At 40.3% G+C, this 20,603-nt stretch overlaps 1 protein-coding gene across 1 annotated transcript in view; it reads left to right on the top strand.

The window, feature by feature from the left end:
* Nucleotides 1-20,603, top strand: part of LOC126427276 (pleckstrin homology domain-containing family M member 2) — a 271,933-nt gene that overhangs the window by 193,586 nt on the left and 57,744 nt on the right. Inside the window, exon 15 of the mRNA XM_050089544.1 lies at nucleotides 9,810-10,074. Coding sequence (XP_049945501.1) covers nucleotides 9,810-10,074 — 265 coding nt within the window. The remainder of the gene's footprint in view (nucleotides 1-9,809; nucleotides 10,075-20,603) is intronic.

Here is a 20,603-nt window from a genome sequence, read left to right as displayed (position 1 = left end):
GATGTGACCCACCAACCACTCTGAGGGATCTGCGCCGAACCACCATTGACGAGTAGGACAGTCTCGACCGACAGTGCCTTGACGAACTTGTGGATAGTATGCCACGATGAATACAGGCACGCATCAATGCGAGAGCATGTGCTACTGGTTATTAGAGGTACCGGTGTGTACAGCAATCTGGACCACCACCTCTGAAGGTGTCGCTGCGTGGTGGTACAACATGCAATATGTGGTTTTCGTGAGCAATAAAAACGGAGGAAATGATGATTATGTTGATCTCTGTTCCAATTTTCTGTACAGGTTCCAGAACTCTTGGAACCAAGGTGATGCAAAACTTGTTTTGATGTGTTTATATGCTTTCTTATTGCTTTGACATACCCTTCTAGTAAAAAATGTTCAGATTCAGTTGACAATTTTGAGTAAAGGACTTGGGTTAATTCATTGTTTTTTTTTTTTAGAACTGTGCTCAAAAATTTTATAGTTAGAGATGACTCTACATTCGGCAGTGTGTGAAAATAGTACAGTGCTGGGAGAAAAGTCACATTAAAAAAATGAATGTAGGGCAATGAAATTTTTGGAATACATTTGTCTAGGTACCATATTTAAGTGATTAACATTACAAGATCACACGTTAATGTAAGCACGAGATAAGAGACTGTAAACATGAAATGCAGGTACATTAATAACAGGTGTAATCACCAGAATGTCGAATGTGAGCACGCAAACGTGCATGCGTTCTATCGTATAGGTGCAGGATGGCAGCTTGTGTGATGGAATTCCACGCCTGTTGCACTTGGTCGGTGAATACAGGGACTCCTATAGTTCAATTCTTCTATCTTGGCGGTTCACGCATGCCCGCCCAGATGCGGGAGATTGCTACGTTGCCAGTTGTACGCGCCAAGAGAAGCAGCGCCATAGTATAGCATAGTTCGCAAACTTACGTTTAGGGGGGAGCACGCAGTTTATGAAGTAAAGCCGCCACGGCCGCATTAACCCTTTCGCTGCTACAGAGACGTGCTTCCCGCATTCTGTGATGTGCACGATTTTGTCATCACTGCACTTCTCACCTGTGCAGACACATGGTGTTTCAACTGCTTTGACACACTTTATCATTCGATTTCACAAAAACTATTTGTCCCAAAATTTTTATTTTTACACATCTTCTTGACTGATACCTTCCCCCCATAAATGACTTAATTTTGTTTCGAAGTTCAACACAGTTATTGTGCAGCATTAGATGTAGTAAACCATTGCATGAAATTTTGAAGAGTTTGCAGAGGTAAAAGTCCATTGCGTATACTTTCCATATGGTCGATTTTAGTTGCCACTAGAAATTTAACAAAATTGCATTCAAACTAGTAAAATTCATGAAGTAAGACATTTCGATATTGTTTTTAAATAAAGAAAGTATTAAGCACCGAACACAGTTTCAACTCAGAACCTATCACTTAGCAACAAGATACTTTAACCATTATGCTATCGCAGCTTGTCATTCAATAGATCTCCTGGAGGACTTTAAAATATGACGCAGAGTACCGACAAACACTGTTGGTATGACTATCAATTACTCACGTTTCGTCGAAGTACAATAGGAAATAAACAATTACCACTGTTCTTTATTGCGAAAAAGCGGTTAGTGAGAATGATACAAACACCTTTCCTTGCTATCGCCTGAATTAGGAGGCTTATTGCTTGTTTCGTTTAATTAATTAATAGAATATGAAGCAATTGGTATGAAGAATGCCTTTTCCAAACTTTCTACAAAAGAAAGTCTGCTATCAAGACACTGCTTTTGTTCAATTACTTTATTTGTGATTGAACGTTTTGTAACCTCCCCCCTCACTTATCAACCTTAATGACAGAGAAAAATTAAACCGCGTGTACCTAATGGAAATTTGGGAAAAGCAAGCGTCACCGAAGTTAATCTGTTGGTAAAGAGGGAGGAAAGGGTTACATCTAAATGAAAGGAAAAATGCAAATGAAACTGGTGGAAATTAATTTTGAAAAGGGGTAAAGTTAATAAAGAAAGTAAATGTGCGGCCGTTACGTTAACAATTAACTAGCGGTAATTAGATATTTGAGATTTGGGGGAAATTACGGTCGCCAGTCCTATGGACAATTACTATAGTAGCTGAAAAAGAAAGGTTATTACACATATAACTAGCACTAGAAGCGTGGCAACTGAAGGTTGACACGTGTAGTGTGAAAAGGGAAAGTTTGTCAGAAGTAATAAATTTCGCTACACTCTGACTTAATTTAGCAAAAGAATTAATAAAACCAGAAAATTGAACGTTAATTCAGTGACTGAAATTAATAGTGAGCTTTGTTTCTGAAGCACATCGAAATTAAGTAAAATACGGTTAGTCTTGGGCTACCTCAACAATCATTTCAAAAGCTACTTGAATCTAAGCAATTTAGAAATAAGAGATTTAACTTTGAACTTGAATTAAATGATTCTGAACAATTAACAATAGTAAAATTTAGTACGTACCAAGCTGAGCTGCAGTCACAGGTAAGCTAAGATACGGTAACAAAACTCGCACTCTTAATTTGTGCTTGTGTAATCTAAATATTGTAGCCAGCTATGAATACCTTAACTGAACTTTGAAATTAAAGCAGTGAAATCGAATGATATTACTTTAATGCTGGCGTTTGAATTTCAATGACACTCGGGTTCATTCCGGAAAAGGAAGGGACCCTGCTTGGTAATGCAATTGAGACAATGAGCAACAAAGGTTCATGCTACGTTGCTGTAATTTAGTGAGAAAAATTTAACAGTTTGAAAAGCTGAGGTCTGCCATACAGTTCTAAAACTTAACGTGCTTTTACTCTTCCTTGTTTGTTGATTGAAGGTTTGAAGTCGTCGATCGAGGAGGTGGCGACAGTCATTCATTGTCGGCCGTCGCTGTTGCAGAAGCTGGATGTTGACTCGCCTTCTTCTCGACACGGTCTCCAGCTGAAACGGGCTCTTGATGTTTGCCAGCTAACACTCCTGTCCGCGACACCCTGTCAGAAACTATCATCGCACGTCGAGCGCAATTACATGCTGCCAAACCCCGAAAGCGCGGCAACTCGCGGGAGCTTCACACAACACACCTGCTCCACTGCAGCACCCCAGCCAGACTCTCTCTGCTCTGCTCTGCCTGCACTCTACGCGGCAGAGCTAACACTACCAAAGATCCTAAACACTTTGGTTCTCCACATGACCTATCGATGTATTCGTTCGATAGCATAGTTTTCCCTAGGCAAGACCCAGCGTGAAAATACAAATACTATTTACAAAACAAACCAATTATACATCAACATATATATATACACAAATAATAAAACAATTACAATATATAGAGACACACAAATGTCATATCTTCAGGTAACAAAATAAGGAAAAAAAAATATAGTACAATAGATGGAAATAGGAGGATATGCATTTCCGGTGGTACAGTTTCTAAAACTGAAGACACTCGTTCATGCTCTGCACTGCAGTCGAGCTCTGGCAACGTCGTTCTCTGTTCATTGGCTGACTGTGTTTTGTGACGTCAGATGTGCAGAATGAACATAAACTCGGCCGCCATCGTAAATAATGCGCACTTTAATGCTGTTTGTAGATGACACTGGATTTGTCGTCCGATAATGTCCAGTGTGCATTTCATCGGAGATAGACTCTATACGGCACGTCGGGGTACGACAGTAGTATGTGAGCGAGTGTTATCCAGTTGGAAAACACCTGTGGAAAGCTGTTCACAGATGGCAGTACACCAGGTCGAATCGCCAGATTGACAAACAAATTTGCAGTGAGAGTGAAAGAGATAATCACAGATGCTCCTGCTATGTTACGAAGTCACACCCCAGATCGTATCTTTAGGTGTAGCTCTGGTGACATTGCAGGCCCTCAACTGCCCTCCTCCTAACCAACACACGGCCACAACTGGCACAGAGACAGAACCTGCTTTCATCAGAAAACACCACAGACCTCCTCCAATAAGCTACCGCTCGGCACCACCGAAGTTACAAGTGGCGGTAGTCTGGGGTCAGCGGATTGCACACTACGAGGTGTCGGGTTCGGAGCTGTCCCTGAAGCACCCAATCTGTAACAGTTCAATGTGTCGCTGCTCAAATCGTTGCTGCAGATGCAGTACTATACACCAGCGCCCCACAGCAAATGTGACAGCCTTCCTCCTCGGTAGTGCCACGTAGCTGCCTGGAGCCCGGTCTGCTCGTGACCGTACCTTGCCGTGACCACCGCTGCTGGCAGTCATGTACAGTGGCTACATTTGTGTCAGGTCTTTCTGCAGCATCACAAAAGTAACATCCAGCTTCTCATAGCCCTAGTACGTGACCTTGTTCAAACTCGGTGAAATGTTTCTAGAATGATATTTTCACTCTACAGCGGAGTGTGCACTGATATGAAACTTCCTGCCAGATTAAAACTGTGTGCCGGATCGAGACTGGAACTCGGGACCTTTGCCTTTCGCAGGCAAGTGCTCTACCGACTGACCTACCCGAGCACGACTCACGCCCCGCCCTCACAGCTTTACTTCTGCCAGTACCTCGTCTCCTACCTTCCAAACTTTACAGAAGCTCTGCTGTGATAATGATAATGACATCTTTGTCACCTTAAGGCATTTTTGGCTGACATCAACTCACCACGTCCAATCTCGGAGGTAACTAATTCTTGTGACCATTACAGTGTGTATTTAAAGCTAACTTAATTTGCATCCTTTCAGACATCGCACAGTTCTTTCTTGGTATTCTGATTTTTTTTTTTTTTTTTCCTTCATTTTTTTTTCAGTCAACATATACACGTATTAAAAGTTCCTGCAGCACTTTCCGTCTTTGTTTGAGTAATCTCTTACTACTGTAGGTATTTTGGTACAGTTTTCACCATTTGATAGACTGAGTCACAAGGAATGTTTGAGTGTATACACTACTGCTCATTAATTTCAATACACCCAATAAATGCCATCTAGTTTTCTGTAGGTAAGGTCTAATACAGTGCGTATGATCGAGGAAGCAAAGAATAGTGCAACAGTTGTACACATGTCATTATTTTTGTTTGTAGTCAGCAAGATACAATAGTATCCAACAAACAATGTTGTGTACATAAACGTTATGTATCTATCTGATATGTTTGTTTACCTATTTGCTGATGGACGCTGCATTTGGTGCATCTGTGTTGTTCCCTGTAGTGGTGTGATGCCCGCAGAGAACGGCAAGCATTTCTACAATACATAACATGTGGTTTCTGCACATCGTGACATTGAAGTGGCACATCGCTAGTATGGCTCCACAAGTGGAGATACCCATAGAAAAACATTTTGCAATTGTAACACTTAGCCGTGCAGGTTTATCTATTCTCTAAATTGCAAAACAGTGTAATGTGTCTGTAGTGGGAGTGCAATACACTCTTCACTGCCAGAAGACGTACCACGACCAGGATGACCTCATAAAACAAGTTATGATAAATATGCCAGAATTACCAGTAAGTGAAATAGATTCAAAACAGCGCCCCAAATTTGTGCAGAATTGGTAGAAATGAACATGACAATATCTGTTCCTACAGTAAAAAAGAGACTCACTGAAGCCGGCTTGAAACAATGTGTCAGTGCAAGAAAATCCCTTCTAAGGTCCACAGATAAACAGAAGAGACCTGAATGGGCTAGGAAACACCGTAATTGGGCATAATAAGAGCGGACGAAGGTGCTGTTCACTGATGAATCAAAGTTCGAGATTTTTAGAACCAGAAGGAGAATATTTGTTTGCTGATTTGTAGGGGAAAGGTTAGCCCAGGAGTGTGTTCTACCTACAGTTAAACACGGTGAAGGTTCTGTTATGGTTTGAGAATCTTTTGCCAGAGATTGAGTTTTGTGACATTGTGAAAATAGAAGCATGTATGGATCAGAAGCAGTACTACCGCATACTTCAGTATTGTGCAATACAAAGTGGATTGTGCTTAATAGCGAAAGGGTTCACCTTACAACAGGCTAATGACCCAAAATGTTGGTCGGCATACTGTACGAACTACACTGCATCAAAGAAAAAACAGAAAGTACTGAATGATATGGTATGGCCATCCCAAAGCCCTGATTGTAATCCCATTGAAATGGTCTGTGATGAAGTGGACAGGTGTATCAGGGAAGTTAATATATCCGGCAAGGAACATCTCTGGAATATTGTTAAGGATGTGTGGAATCATATAGATTCATGGTACCTACAAAAACTGATTGACTGCATGCAGTTTGTGAGGCAGTCATTAAATCCAGGGGATACTTTGATGAAAGTAAAATATAATGATTGTAATTATATTATATATGTGGAAGTTAATATAATTATATTTTGTGAGAAATAATGTTTGATTTGTGTTTTGAATCTGAAATACCAGAATGTATTGAAATTAATGAGCAGTAGTGTAATTTATTATCAATAAGTAATTTTGAGCACGTAATACGTTTATTATTATCTGTTTCTTATTTAATTGCCATCTGGACTGACATCTCACCGAAATGTTGGGAGTTGTGAGCTAATCGGCTACAGAGGAGGGCGTATCTGGCAGGAAAAGCAGTAAAGTAAACTGGCACTGGGACTCCAGAGAGCAGCAGAGCTTGACTGGAAACTGTGTCGGGCCTGTCAGTCTGGTGGTAAAGAGCCACTCCGGAAACCAGAAGATCGCAGGATCAAACCCGATTTCTCGAGCTGCATTCCAACTTAGCGCGCACCTCTCGATTATGTGAAGGTTTCCCAGAAATTATGTGTGGTTTAAATTCCACATTAATCGCTATGTTCGCTTTTCCTCTCCCTTATCAGATAATGGGGATACATTAGGGACATGCAAGTCACCACAGTGGTGTCCAATTGAAAGACTAGCATTACACCATTGTATGATAAAAAGAGTAGTATTATCTGAATCTATATATATCTTCTGACTTACCAAACAAGAAAGTGCTGGTAGATACACAATAAAAAACACACAAACACACACACAAATTTCAAGCTTTCGCAACCCGAGGTTGCTTCATCAGGAAAGAGGGAAGGAGAGTGAAAGAAGAAAGGACGTGGGTTTTAAGGGAGAGGGTAAGGAGTCATTCCAATCCTCGCGAGTGTATACCTGTCCTTTTTTCCCCCTAAGATAAGTCTTTCCGCTCCCAGGATTGGAATGACTCCTTACCGTCTCCCTTAAAACCCACATCCTTTCGTCTTTCCCTCTCCTTCCCTCTTTCCTGATGAAGCAACCTTGGGTTGCGAAAGCTTGAAATTTGTGTGTGTGTTTGTGTGTTTTTTATTGTGTCTATCTACCGGCACTTTCTCGTTTGGTAAGTCACAGCATCTTTGTTTTTTATATATATTTTTCCCACATGGAATGTTTCTTTCTATTATATATATATATATATATATATATATATATATATATATATATATATATATATATATATTCCCACCGTGTTTGTCTGCCTGTATGCTCAGGCTAATCTCAGGAACTACTGTAAGGATTTTGTTTCAGTAATCGATAGTTTGATTCTTAAGGAAGTTTTGTGTGTATAATTTATTACTGCTATGGTAGACAAGTGGTCCAGCTAACCGTGCGAAGTCGGAGAGATCACTAGTATTTAACATTTTTGTTTAAACAATATTCCACTGATTTCTGATGCAGGGATCTGGAAATAAAACACACACAGTTGCCATATATTTTTTCTCTAATAAATCTTCTCAGATCGATGTTTATTGTCTGAGACACAGTTAAATTCCTCTCAAACTCAGCACAGTACAAATATTATCAATGTGAAACCGATGACATCTCCCATTGCCTGATTTGTGAAAGATACTAAACATTTTGTTACATCAATTCAAAGGCTCAATTGAAAAGATTTTGATTTAAATTATTTTTTAATTAATGCAGTAAAGCACGACGAGGCTCTCGACAACACCAATCCCGTCTTCTTGCGAGCACTGGCTGTCTGTTAAAATGTTGCAGCAACCTGTGGTGCAAATTGCCACATGCACAGAAAAGTACTATGTTTCACTGTCACAATCTGATGAACTGCATGTGAAGCAGGAAACAAACAAAGCTGTGCGAATATTTGGAAATCATTCTGAAGTAAATACATTGAAGTGGGACATTATAAATATTTATCTAACACTGTTCAAGTGGGAAATGCATCAGTATTGCTAGTAACACTTATAACAGTCCGTGCTGCTTTGATATCTTGTACACTAAAAACGGAGTATAGTTGAAGCTTGCTGGCAGACCAGAATTTGGGTTTCGACCCTTTCCTTCTGCAGTCAGCTCTCCTGTCGTGGCACGGCAACCAGTCGTGTTTGTAAAGGTTCCTGTAAACAGTGGAATCTGTTTGTCAAATTCACTGTTTCATATCTACAGGTTTGTCAAACAGGTGTGCAGATGGGCCAATAAAGTTTAACCTCTCTTCTGAGGGTTGTGTCGCAAAGTATTTTTACACTTGTGGGAACGGTTATCAGTGCAGAGATTATTTCTTGCATTGACTTCAGCTCTGTGTGGGGAGGGGGGGGGGGGGGGGGGAACAATTAATATTGGGCATCAAGAGTTTCAGTGATTTAACGTTGATTTGGATATAAAATTAATTGTGCCTTTGATATTATATCTATACTTTCAGCAAATGTTACTAGTTTCACTGATTATGGTGATAAACTAAAAAATGAAACTTAATCATTAATATTTGTTGAATAATCTACCAGTTTTTGGTGGAATACAGACATATTAATAACTTGAATATACAGTATCAATGTTCCACAATAACATTTAATTAATATTTCATTACGAACTGGCTTTTGGCTTCTTAGGCCATGTACAGCTCACTTAATACTGAACAGATAGTCCACACAACTTCAGCGAGAATTGATGGCAGTAAAAGATTGTAATACAAAGGTGTGTGACGTTTTATGACTGTAACGATACAAAACATGTGCATAATGTAATGTCTAAAGAGACTCTGAACAAATAAATCTTATATTACAGAATATTCAGATGTTAAAACTATATGAATGTATAAGCCAAAAATGTGTACAAGTGGGTGATGGTACAGGCTATCCTCTCACCATTAGATAATAAGCTCGTTGTAGCTGTTCCACAACAACATTCCATAGACTTCTTTCTCCCTTACGCCCCCCGCGCACCCCCCCCCCCCCCTACCACCCTCCCCCCCCCCCCCCCCCCAACCCCCCTCCACACACACACTCACTTTTTCGGTTTGTTCAACACATTCACCAGTTTATTCATATGACATAGTACTCACTTGTATAACATTTTGGGCTTATCCATTTATATGGTTTTAATATTTGAATATACTGTAATACAAGATTTATTTGTTCGGAATCTCTTCAGGTATTACATTGTGCTCATGTTATGTTTTGACACAGTCATAGATTGTTACATACCTTCGTACGAGGATCTCCGTACAGTTACAAATTATCACTGAAGCTGTGTGGACTACCTTTTTATATTAAGTTGTCCCACAGAGGCCTGAGAAGCCAAAAGCCAGTTTGTAATCAACTTTAAATAAATATTATTCTGCTACATTAATACTGTATATTGAAGCTAGTAGTTAATATCATCTTTAAATTACCAAGCAAAAGTGTCAGTTGTCAGCACACAATTAAATGTCAATGGGGAATCCAAGTTGCAGGGTAAAAAAAAAAAAAAAAAAAAAAAAAATTGGGTTTCGAGAGTCTCCATTAAACCTTCAGATCGAGTAGTGTATTATAAGCTGTGTTAGACAGTTACATTCGAAAGCCTCCGGATTAGTGTGTGCGGCTGAGCCGATTTACCGTGTGCTGCACAGGGCGGGCGTGCTGTACCAGTTTGCGGACCAGGCGCAGCGCCTGCCTCTGAGCGCCCTCCTGCTGGGGGGCGGGCACTGCCTGGGGGCGCGTCGCATCGCCGTCGCCCACGCGCGCCCCCACTCCTTCGAGCTGTGCACCGCGGCCGACGGGGACGGCTCCGGTGCGGCGGTGGAGGGCCGCGACAGGCGCGTGCTGCAGATGGCGGCCGCCGACGAGTACGAGGCCTCGGAGTGGCTGCAGGCGCTGGTCCAGGCTGCATCCGGGGTGAGTGAGCGGGTGTAGGCGGTGAGGTATTGTCTTCTGACAGGCACTGCCTGGAGCTTGTTTTGAGGCTGAAGTGATCTGCAACTACTATTAAAATGGCAACACGAGGGGTAGCATCATCATCATCGACATCATCATCATCATCAGCGACATCATCATCATCATCATCGTTGTCGTCGTCGACATTATCATCATTATCACATCATCGACATCATCATCATCATCATCATCATCATCATCATCATCATCAAAATACACAGACTAGTGAACAGGGGCAATGAGAGGTTTGCGATCTTGCACCACTTATTGCCTGAACCGCCCGTTTCTGAGCCAAAAATATCCTTTTAGAATGGGAAGATTTACCCTAAAATAAAATACCTTATCCATAAGCGAATGAAAATAAGCAAAGTAGACTAATTTTCGTGTCGAATGATCAGTTACTTCAGATACCATTCTAATAGTAAAAATGGCAGCATTAAGTCTTCGAACAAGATCCTGAACGGGGGCTTGAATAAGATCCTGAACGTGGGCTTTCCATGACAGTTCGCTATCTATCTGAACACCTAGAAACTTGAACTGTACGACAACAACAATAGGATAGCAAATAACAAAATATTACCTATTGTGCTTATACAGTATAGTAGGGAGAATACAGGATTACATTTGTAAATAATAATGAAATATACATTACACGGAGCTACCAGCTGTGGCAGCAACAGGGGCTATAAGCTGGCTATGCATCAAGCCGAACTGAGCTCGAATGGCAGATAAGCATTAATGATCATTACACATAAGTCAAGTGTCAGAGTGCGTGGAAATACGTGCACCAAGTTGTTATAATTAAGCTGACAATGCTCCGAGTGTTGCCGTGTAGGCTGTATACATTGAAAAATGCTAAAATGTTTTAGGTATGTTCATTAACAGGTGTGCTTGTGGAATGTACTGAAAAAAATTAGTCACACTTTCTGCCACTGGGTGAAAATATAGCACTATTAACAGTCAGACAGCAACAGTCTGGATGATTGACTGGTCTGGCCTGGTAACATCAACCAAAACAGCCTTGCCATGCTGGTACTGCAAATGGCTAAAAGCAAGGGAAAATTACAGCTGTAATTTTTCCTGAGGGCATGCAGCTCTACTGTACGGTTAAATGATGATGCTTGTGTTTGGGTAAAATATTCTAGAATATAGTCCCCCCCCCCCCATCGGATCACCAGGCAGAGACTATTCGTAAGGATGTTGTAATCGGGGGAAACAAAACTGGTGTTCTACAGATCAGAGTGTGGGATGTTAGATCTTTTAATCAGGCAGGTAGGTTAGACAACCTAAAAAAGGAAATCGATAGGTTAAAGTTAGATATAGTGGGAATTAGTGAAGTTCGGTGGCAGGAGGAATGAGACTTTTGGTCAGGTGAATACAGGGTTATAAATACAAAATCAAATAGTGATAATGCAGGTGTAGGTTTAATAATGAATAAAAAATAGGAATGCTGGTAAACTACTATGAACACCACAGCGAATGTATTATTGTAGCCAAGATAGACGGGAAGCTTACACCCACCACAGTAACACAAGTTTATATGCCAACGAGGTCTGCAGATGATGAAGAAATTAAAGAAATATATGATTAGATAAAAGAAATTATTCAGATAATTAAGGCAGAAGAAAATTAAATTGTAATGGGAGACTGGAAGTTGATAGTGGGAAAATGAAGAGAAGGAGAAATAGGCAAATATGGATTGGGGCTAAGAAGTGAAAGAGGAAGCCACATGGTGGAATTTCACACACAGCATAACTTAATCATAGCTAACACATGGTTCAAGAATCATGAAGGAAAGTTGTAAACGTGGAAGAGGGTTGGAGACACTGGAAGGTTTCAGATAGATTATATGATGGTAAGACAGAGATTTAGGAATCAGGTTTTAAATTGTAAGACATTTCCAGGGGCAGATGTGGACTCTGACCACAATTTATTGGTTATAAACTGTAGATTAAAACAGATGAAATTGCAAAAATATAGGAAATTAGGGAGATGGGGCCTGGATAAACTGAAAGAACCAGGGGTTGTTGATAGTTTCAGAGGGAGCATTAGACAAAATTGGGCATGAACAGGGGAAAGGAATCCAGTAGAAGACGAATGGGAAGCTTTGATAGATGAAGTAGTGAGGAGAAAATATAAAAATGCAGTAAATTAAGCAGGCAAAAGTGAATACAAACGTCTAAAAAATGTAAAAAAAGTGAAAAATTGGTAAGCAGAAATGGCGATAGGACAAATGCAAGGATTTAGAAATGTATATCACTAGATGAAAGATAGACAGAACCTACAGGAAAATTAAAGAGGCATTTGGAGAAAAGAGAAGCAGCTGTATGGATATAAAGAGCTCGTATGAAAACCAGTCCTAAGCAAGGAAGGGAAATCTGAAAGGTGGAAGGAGTACATAGAGTTTCTATACAAGGAAGATGTTCTTGAGGGCCATATTAAAGAAATGGAAGAGGATGTAGATGAAGATGAGATGTGAGATATGATACTGGGAGAAGAATTTGACAGATCTCTGAAAGACATAAGTCAAAACAACACCCTGAGAGTAGACGACATTCTGTTAGAACTATGGACAGCCTAGTGAGAGCCAGCCATGACAAAACTGTTCCATATGGTGAACAAGACATAGGAAATAGGCAAAATACCCTCAGACTTCAAAAAGCAGACACTGACTGGTGTGAACATTACCAAACTGTTAGTTTACTGTGTCATGGTTGCAAAATACTATCATGAATTCTTTACTGAATAAGGGAAAAACTGGTAGAAGCCGGCCTTGCAGAAGATCAGTTTGGATTCCGGAGAAATGTGGGAAATGTGAGTCAATACTGGCTCCTACGACTTCTCATACAAGACAGATTAAGGGAAGGCAAATCTACATTTATAGCATTTGTAGACTTAGAGAAAGCTTTTGACAGTGTTGAGTGGGAATACTCTCTTTGAAATTATGAGAATAGCAGGGGCAAAATACAAAGAGCAAAGGGCTATTTACAACTTTTACAGAAATCATACAGCAGTTGTAAGAGTCCAAGGGCATGAAAGGGAATAAATGGTTGAGAAGGGAGTCCCTGATGTTATTCAGTCTGAGCAAGCTGTAGAGGAAACAAAAGAAAAACTTAGAGTAGGAATTAAAGCCCAAGGAGAAGAAGTAATAACTTTGAGGGTTGCCGATGACATTGCAATTCTCTCAGAGACAGCAAAGAACTTGGAAGACCAGTTGAACGGAATGGACAAGGTCTTGAAAGGAGGATATAAGGCGAATGTCAGCAAAAGCAAAATGAGGATAATGGAATGTAGTTGAATTAAATCAGGTGATGCTGAGGGAATTAGATTAGGAAATTAGACACTTAAAGCAATCAAGGAGTTTCGCTATTTGGGGAGCAAAATAACTGATGATGGTCGAAGTAGAGAGGACATAAAATGTAGACTGGCAATGGCAAGAAAAGTGTTTTGAAAGAAGAGAAATTTGTTGCACATTTGAAATAGTTTTAAAAATATGACAACAACAGCCAGAATGTTAAAAACTGCCAGAACATTAAAAACTGCCCAATGTTGTGAGCTAGATGGAATTATCTGGTTATTTTTGCATTGCCATAGCAACTAATGCAGAAGGTCTATTCAGCTAACCAGAGATCATGTGTGATGCTGAATGGTTCTTTTGTGTTAGTCACTATGTCAACACATGTTGTTGTTGTTGTTGTTGTTGTGGTTGTGGTCTTCAGTCCTGAGACTGGTTTGATGCAGCTCTCCATGCTAATCTATCCTGTGCAAGCTCCTTCATCTCGCAGTACCTACTGCAACCTACATCCTTCTGAATCTGCTTAGTGTATTCATCTCTTGATCTCCCTCTACGATTTTTACTCTCCACGCTGCCCTCCAATGCTAAATTTGTGATCCCTTGATGCCTCAGGACATGTCCTACGAACCGATCCCTTCTTCTAGTCAAGTTGTGCCACAAACTTCACTTCTCCCCAATCCTATTCAATACCTCCTCATTAGTTACGTGTTCTACCCACCTAATCTTCAGCATTCTTCTGTAGCACCACATTTCGAAAGCTTCTATTCTCTTCTTGTCTAAACTATTTATCGTCCACGTTTCACTTCCATACATGGCTACACTCCATACAAATACTTTCATAAATGACTTCCTGACACTTAAATCTATACTCGATGTTAACAAATTTCTCTTCTTCAGAAACGCTTTCCTTGCCATTGTCAGTCTACATTTTATATCCTCTCTACTTCGACCATCATCAGTTATTTTGCTCCCCAAATAGCAAAACTCCTTTACTTCTTTAAGTGTCTCATTTCCTAATCTAATTCCCTCAGCATCACCTGACTTAATTCGACTACATTCCATTATCCTCGTTTTGCTTTTGTTGATGTTCATCTTATAACCTCTTTTCAAGACACTGTCCATTCTGTTCAACTGCTCTTCCAAGTCCTTTGCTGTCTCTGACAGAATTACAATGTCATCGGCGAATCTCAAAGTTTTTATTTCTTCTCCATGGACTTTAATACCTACTCCGAATTTTTCTGCTTGCTCAATATACAGATTGAATAACATCGGGGAGAGGCTACAACCCTGTCTCACTCCCTTCCCAACCACTGCTTCCCTTTCTTGCCCCTCGACTCTTATAACTGCCATCTGGTTTCTGTACAAATTGTAAATAGCCTTTTGCTCCCTGTATTTTACCCCTGCCACCTTTTGAATTTGAAAGAGAGTATTCCAGTCAACATTGTCAAAAGCTTTCTCTAAGTCTACAAATGCTAGAAACATAGGTTTGCCTTTCCTTAATCTATTTTCTAAGATAAGTCGTAGGGTCAGTATTGCCTCACGTGTTCCAATATTTCTACGGAATCCAAACTGCTCTTCGCCGAGGTCTGCTTCTACCAGTTTTTCCATTCGTCTGTAAAGAATTCGCGTTAGTATTTTGCAGCTGTGACTTATTAAACTGATACTTCGGTAATTTTCACATCTGTCAACACCTGCTTTCTTTGGGATTGGAATTATTATATTCTTCTTGAAGTCTGAGGGTATTTCATCTGTCTCATACATCTTGCTCACCAGATGGTAGAGTTTTGTCAGAACTGGCTCTCCCAAGGCCGTCAGTAGTTCCAATTGAATGTTGTCTACTCCTGGGGCCTTGTTTCGACTCAGGTCTTTCAGTGCTCTGTCAAACTCTTCACGCAGTATCGTACCGAGCGAGGTGGCGCAGTGGTTAGCACACTGGACTCACATTCGGGATGACGACGGTTCAATCCCGTCTCCAGCCATCCTGATTTAGGTTTTCCGTGATTTCCCTAAATCTTTTCAGGCAAATGTCGGGATGGTTCCTTTGAAAGGGCACGGCTGATTTCCTTCCCAATCCTTCCCTAACCCGAGCTTGCGCTCCGTCTCTAATGACCTCGTTGTCGTCGGGACGTTAAACACTAACCACCACCACCACCGCAGTATCGTATCTCCTATTTCATCTTCATCTACATCCTCTTCCATTTCCATAATATTGTCCTCAAGTACATCGCCCTTGTATAGACACTCTATATACTCCTTCCACCTTTCTGCTTTCCCCTCTTTGCTTAGAACTGGGTTTCCATCTGAGCTCTTGATATTCATACAAGTGGCTCTCTTTTCTCCAAAGGTCTCTCTAATTTTCCTGTAGGCTGTATCTATCTTACCCCTAGTAAGATAAGCCTCTACATCATTACATTTGTCCTCTAGCCATTCCAGCTTAGCCATTTTGCACTTCCTGTCGATCTCATTTTTGAGATTGTTTGTATTATTTTCTGCCTGCTTCATTTACTGCATTTTTATATTTTCTCCTTTCATCAATTAAATTCAGTATTTCTTCTGTTACCCAAGGATTTCTACCAGCCCTCGTCTTTTTACCTACTTGATCCTCTGCTGCCTTCACTACTTCATCCCTCAGAGCTACCCATTCATCTTCTACTGTATTCCTTTCCCCCATTCCTGTGAATTGTTGCCTTAAGCTGTCCCTGAAACTCTCTACAACCTCTGGTTTAGTCAGTTTATCCAGGTCCCATTTCCTTAAATTCCCACCTTTTTGCAGTTTCTTCAGTTTTAGTCTACAGTTCATAACCAATAGATTGTGGTCAGAGTCCACATCTGCCCCTGGAAATGTCTTACAATTTAAAACCTGGTTCCTAAATCTCTGTCTTACCATTATATAATCTATCTGAAATCTGTCAGTATCTCCAGGCTTCTTCCATGTATACAACCTTCTTTAATGATTCTTGAACCAAGTGTTAGCTATGATTAAGTTATGCTCTGTGCAAAATTCTAACAGACTGCTTCCTCTTTCATTTCTTAGCCCCAATCCATATTCACCTACTATGTTTCCTTCTCTCCCTTTTCCTACTGTCGAATTCCAGTCACCCATGACTATTAAATTTTCATCTCCCTTCACTATCTGAATAATTTCTTTTATCTCATCATACATTTCTTCAATTTCTTCGTCATCTGCAGAGCTAGTTGGCATATAAACTTGTACTACTGTAGTAGGCATGGGCTTCGTGTCTATCTTGGCCACTATAATATGTTCACTATGCTATTTGTAGTAGCTTACCCGCACTCCTATTTTCCTATTCATTATTAAACCTACTCCCGCATTAACCCTATTTGATTTTGTGTTTATAACCCTGTATTCACCTGACCAACAGTCTTGTTCCTTCTGCCACCGAACTTCACTAATTCCCACTATATCTAACTTTAACCTATCCATTTCCCTTTTTAAATTTTCTGACCTACCTGCCCGATTAAGGGATCTGACATTCTACACTCCGATCCGTAGAATGCCAGTTTTCTTTCTCCTGATAACGACATCCTCTCAAGTAGTCCCCGCCCGGAGCTCCGAATGGGGGACTATTTTACCTCCGGAGTATTTTACCCAAGAGGACGCCATCATCATTTAACCATACAGTTAAGCCGCATGCTCTCGGAAAAAATTACGGCTGTAGTTTCCCCTTGCTTTCAGCCGTTCGCAGTACCAGCACAGCAAGGCCGTTTTGGTTATTGTTACAAGGCCAGATCAGTCAATCATCCAGACTGTTGCCCGTGCAACTACTGAAAAGGCTGCTGCCCCTCTTCAGGAACCACATGTTTGTCTGGCCTCTCAACAGATACCCCTCCGTTGTGGTTGCACCTATGGTACGGCTATCTCTATCGTTGAGGCACGCAAGCCTCCCCACCAACAGCAAGGTCCATGGTTCATGGAGGGGGCGGGGGGGGGGGGGGGGGTGTCAACGCATAAACAACTGAATAGTTTGAGTGAGTCATGACAAAGGGCAGTTTTTAATGTTTGGCTGTTTTTATTATTTTGGCTGGTTTATTGGTCTTTCAAAACTATTTTAAATGAGCTACTCGACTTTTAACAAAGTTGTATTACAATTTATATAGCATATGATGATTTCCTTTTTATACACATGTTGTTTGTGAATTTTAATCATTTTTACTGTGGATGACTTGAGGAATGGTAGGCAAAACGTCCTCTTTATAACATGCAGACTTTGGCAGACAGACAGCAGTTGTAACAGGTACCCATATGTATTATTTGGTGGCTCCATGAACTGGCTGCTGCTGTCATCTGGGTTACTCATCATTTTTATTTTATATTATAACTAATGTTGCTAATCAGTTAGCTCTTAATGTGGACAAGTTTTGTCATATGAGAACCTTTGTAATTAATGTATATTCAGAGACTTTGGTCTGAGGACTGGATACTGGAATCAAAACTAAATCATTTATTGCAATGTTGACTGCTTTTTATTAAAATTGTAAGTAAGTCACTGTAGTTTCACAATGATGTCTCAGCTTTATTTTTTTGGTAATATGTGCATTTTTCCTTTTTAATGCCTAGGCAAGGGGAAACTACAGCCATTTTTACCAAGGGAATGTAGCTTTACTGTGCGGTTAAATGATGATAGCATCCTCTTGGGTAAAATATTCTGGAGGTGAAATACTCACCGATTCGGATCTCTGGGCAGGGACTACTCAGGAGGATGTCGTTATCAGGAGAAACAAAACTGGCATTCTACAGATCGGGGCATGGAATGTCAGATCACTTAATTGGGCAGCTAGGTTAGAAAATTTAAAAAGGGTAATGGATAGGTTAAAGTTAGATATGGCGGTGAAGTTTGGTGGCGGAGGAACAAGACTTTTGATCAGGTGAAGACAGGGTTATAAATACAAAATCAAGTATGGGTAATACAGGAGTAGGTTTAATAATGAATAAAAAAAAATAGGAGCGCGGGTAAGCTACTATGAACAGCTTAGTGAACACATTATTGTAGCCAAGATAGACATGAAGCCCACACTCACCACAGCAGTACAAGTTTATACGCCAACTAGCTCCACAGATGATGAAGAGATTGAAGAAATGTATGACAAGATGAAAGAAATCATTCAGATAGTGAGGGGAGACAAAAATTTAATAGTCATGGGGGACTAGAATTCGATAGTATGGAAAGGAAGAGAAGGAAAAGTAGTAGGTGAATATGATAAGGGGGTAAGGAATGAAAGAGGAAGCTGACTGCTACAATTTTGCACAGAGCATAACTTAATCATAGCTAACACTTGATTTAAGAATCATCAAAGAAGGTTGTATACATGAAAGAGGCCTGGAGATACTGGAAGGTTTCAGATAGATTATATAATGGTAAGACAGAGATTTAGGAACCAGGTTTTAAATTGTAAGACATTTCCAGGGGCAGATGTGGACTCTGACCACAATCTGTTGGTTATGAACTGCTGATAAAAACTGAACAAACTGCAAAAAGGTGGGAATTTAAGGAGATGGGACCTGGATAAACACCGAGCGAGGTGGCGCAGTGGTTAGCACACTGGACTCGCATTCGGGAGGACGACGGTTCAATCCCATCTCCGGCCATCCTGATTTAGGTTTCCCGTGATTTCCCTAAATCGTTTCAGGCAAATGCCGGGATGGTTCCTTTGAAAGGGCACGGCCGATTTCAACTGAAAGAGGTCGTAGAGAATTTCAGAGAGAGCATTAGCGAAAGAAATATGGTAGAAGAAGAATAGGTAGCTTTGAGAGAAGAAATAGTGCAGGCAGCAGAGGATCAAGTAGGTAAAAAGATGAGGCCTAGTAGAAATCCTTGGGTAACAGAAGAGATATTGAATTTAGTTGATGAAAGGAGGAAATATAAAATGCAGTAAATGAAGCAGGCAAAAAGGAATACAAACGTTTGAAAAATGAGATCGACAGGAAGTGCAAAATGGCTAAGCAAGGATGACTAGAGGACAGATGTAAGGATGTAGAGGAATATATCACTAGGGGTAAGATAGATACTGCCTACAGGAAAGTTAAAGAAACCTTTGATGAAAAAAGAACCACTTGCATGAATATCAAGAGTTCAGATGGAAAACAAGTTGTAAGCAAAGAAGGGAAAGCAGAAAGGGGGAAGAAGTACATAGAGGGTCTATACAAGGATGACGTACTGGACAGCTGTATTACGAAAATGGAAGAGGATGTAGATGAAGATGAAATGGGAGATATGATACTGTGTGAAGAGTTTGATAGAGGACTGAAAGACCTGAGTTGAAACAAGGCTCTGGGAGTGGACAGCATTTCATTAGAACTACAGCTAGCCTTGGGAGAGCCAGCCCTGGCAAAACTCTACCATCTGGTGAGCAAGATGTATGAGACAGGCGAAATACCCTCAGACTTCAAGAAGAATATAATAATCCCAATCCCAAAGAAAGCAGGTGTTAACAGGTGTGAAAATTACCAAACTATCAGTTTAATAAGTCATGGCTGCAAAATACTAACACACGTTCTTTACAGATGAATGGAAAAACTGGTAGAAGCTGACCTTAGGAAAGATCAGTTTGGATTCTGTAGAAATGTTGGAACACACAAGGCAGTACTGACCCTACAACTTATCTTAGAAGAAAGATTAAGGAAAGGCAAACCTATATTTCTAGCATTTGTAGACTTAGAGAAAGCTTTTGTCAATGTTGACTGGAATACTCTCTTTCAAATTCTAAAGGTGGCAGGGGTGAAATACAGGGAGCGAAAGGCTATTTACAATTTGTACAGAAATGGGGCATGAAAGGGAATAAGTGGTTGGGAAGGGAGTGAGACAGGGTTGTAACCTACCCCTGATGTTATTCAATCTGTTTATTGAGCAAGCAGTAAAGGAAACAAAAGAAAAATTTGGAGAAGGAATTAAAATCCATGGAGAAGAAATTAAATCTTCGAGGTTTGTTGATGACATTGTAATTCTGTCAGATAGCGAAGGACCTGTAAGAGCATTTGATCAGAATAGACAGTGTCTTAGTAGGGGGATATAAGAGGAATATCAACAAAAGCAAAATGATGATAATGGAATGTAGTGAAATTAAATCAGATGATGTAATGTAGTGAAAATAAATCAGATGATGCTGAGGGAATTAGATTAGAATATGAGACACTTAAAGTAGTAAAGGAGTTTGCTATTTGGGGAGCAAAATAACT

Source organism: Schistocerca serialis, chromosome 11 (assembly GCF_023864345.2).
Source record: "Schistocerca serialis cubense isolate TAMUIC-IGC-003099 chromosome 11, iqSchSeri2.2, whole genome shotgun sequence".
Taxonomy (NCBI): domain Eukaryota; kingdom Metazoa; phylum Arthropoda; class Insecta; order Orthoptera; family Acrididae; genus Schistocerca; species Schistocerca serialis.
This window is presented reverse-complemented; position numbering and strand designations above follow the sequence as displayed.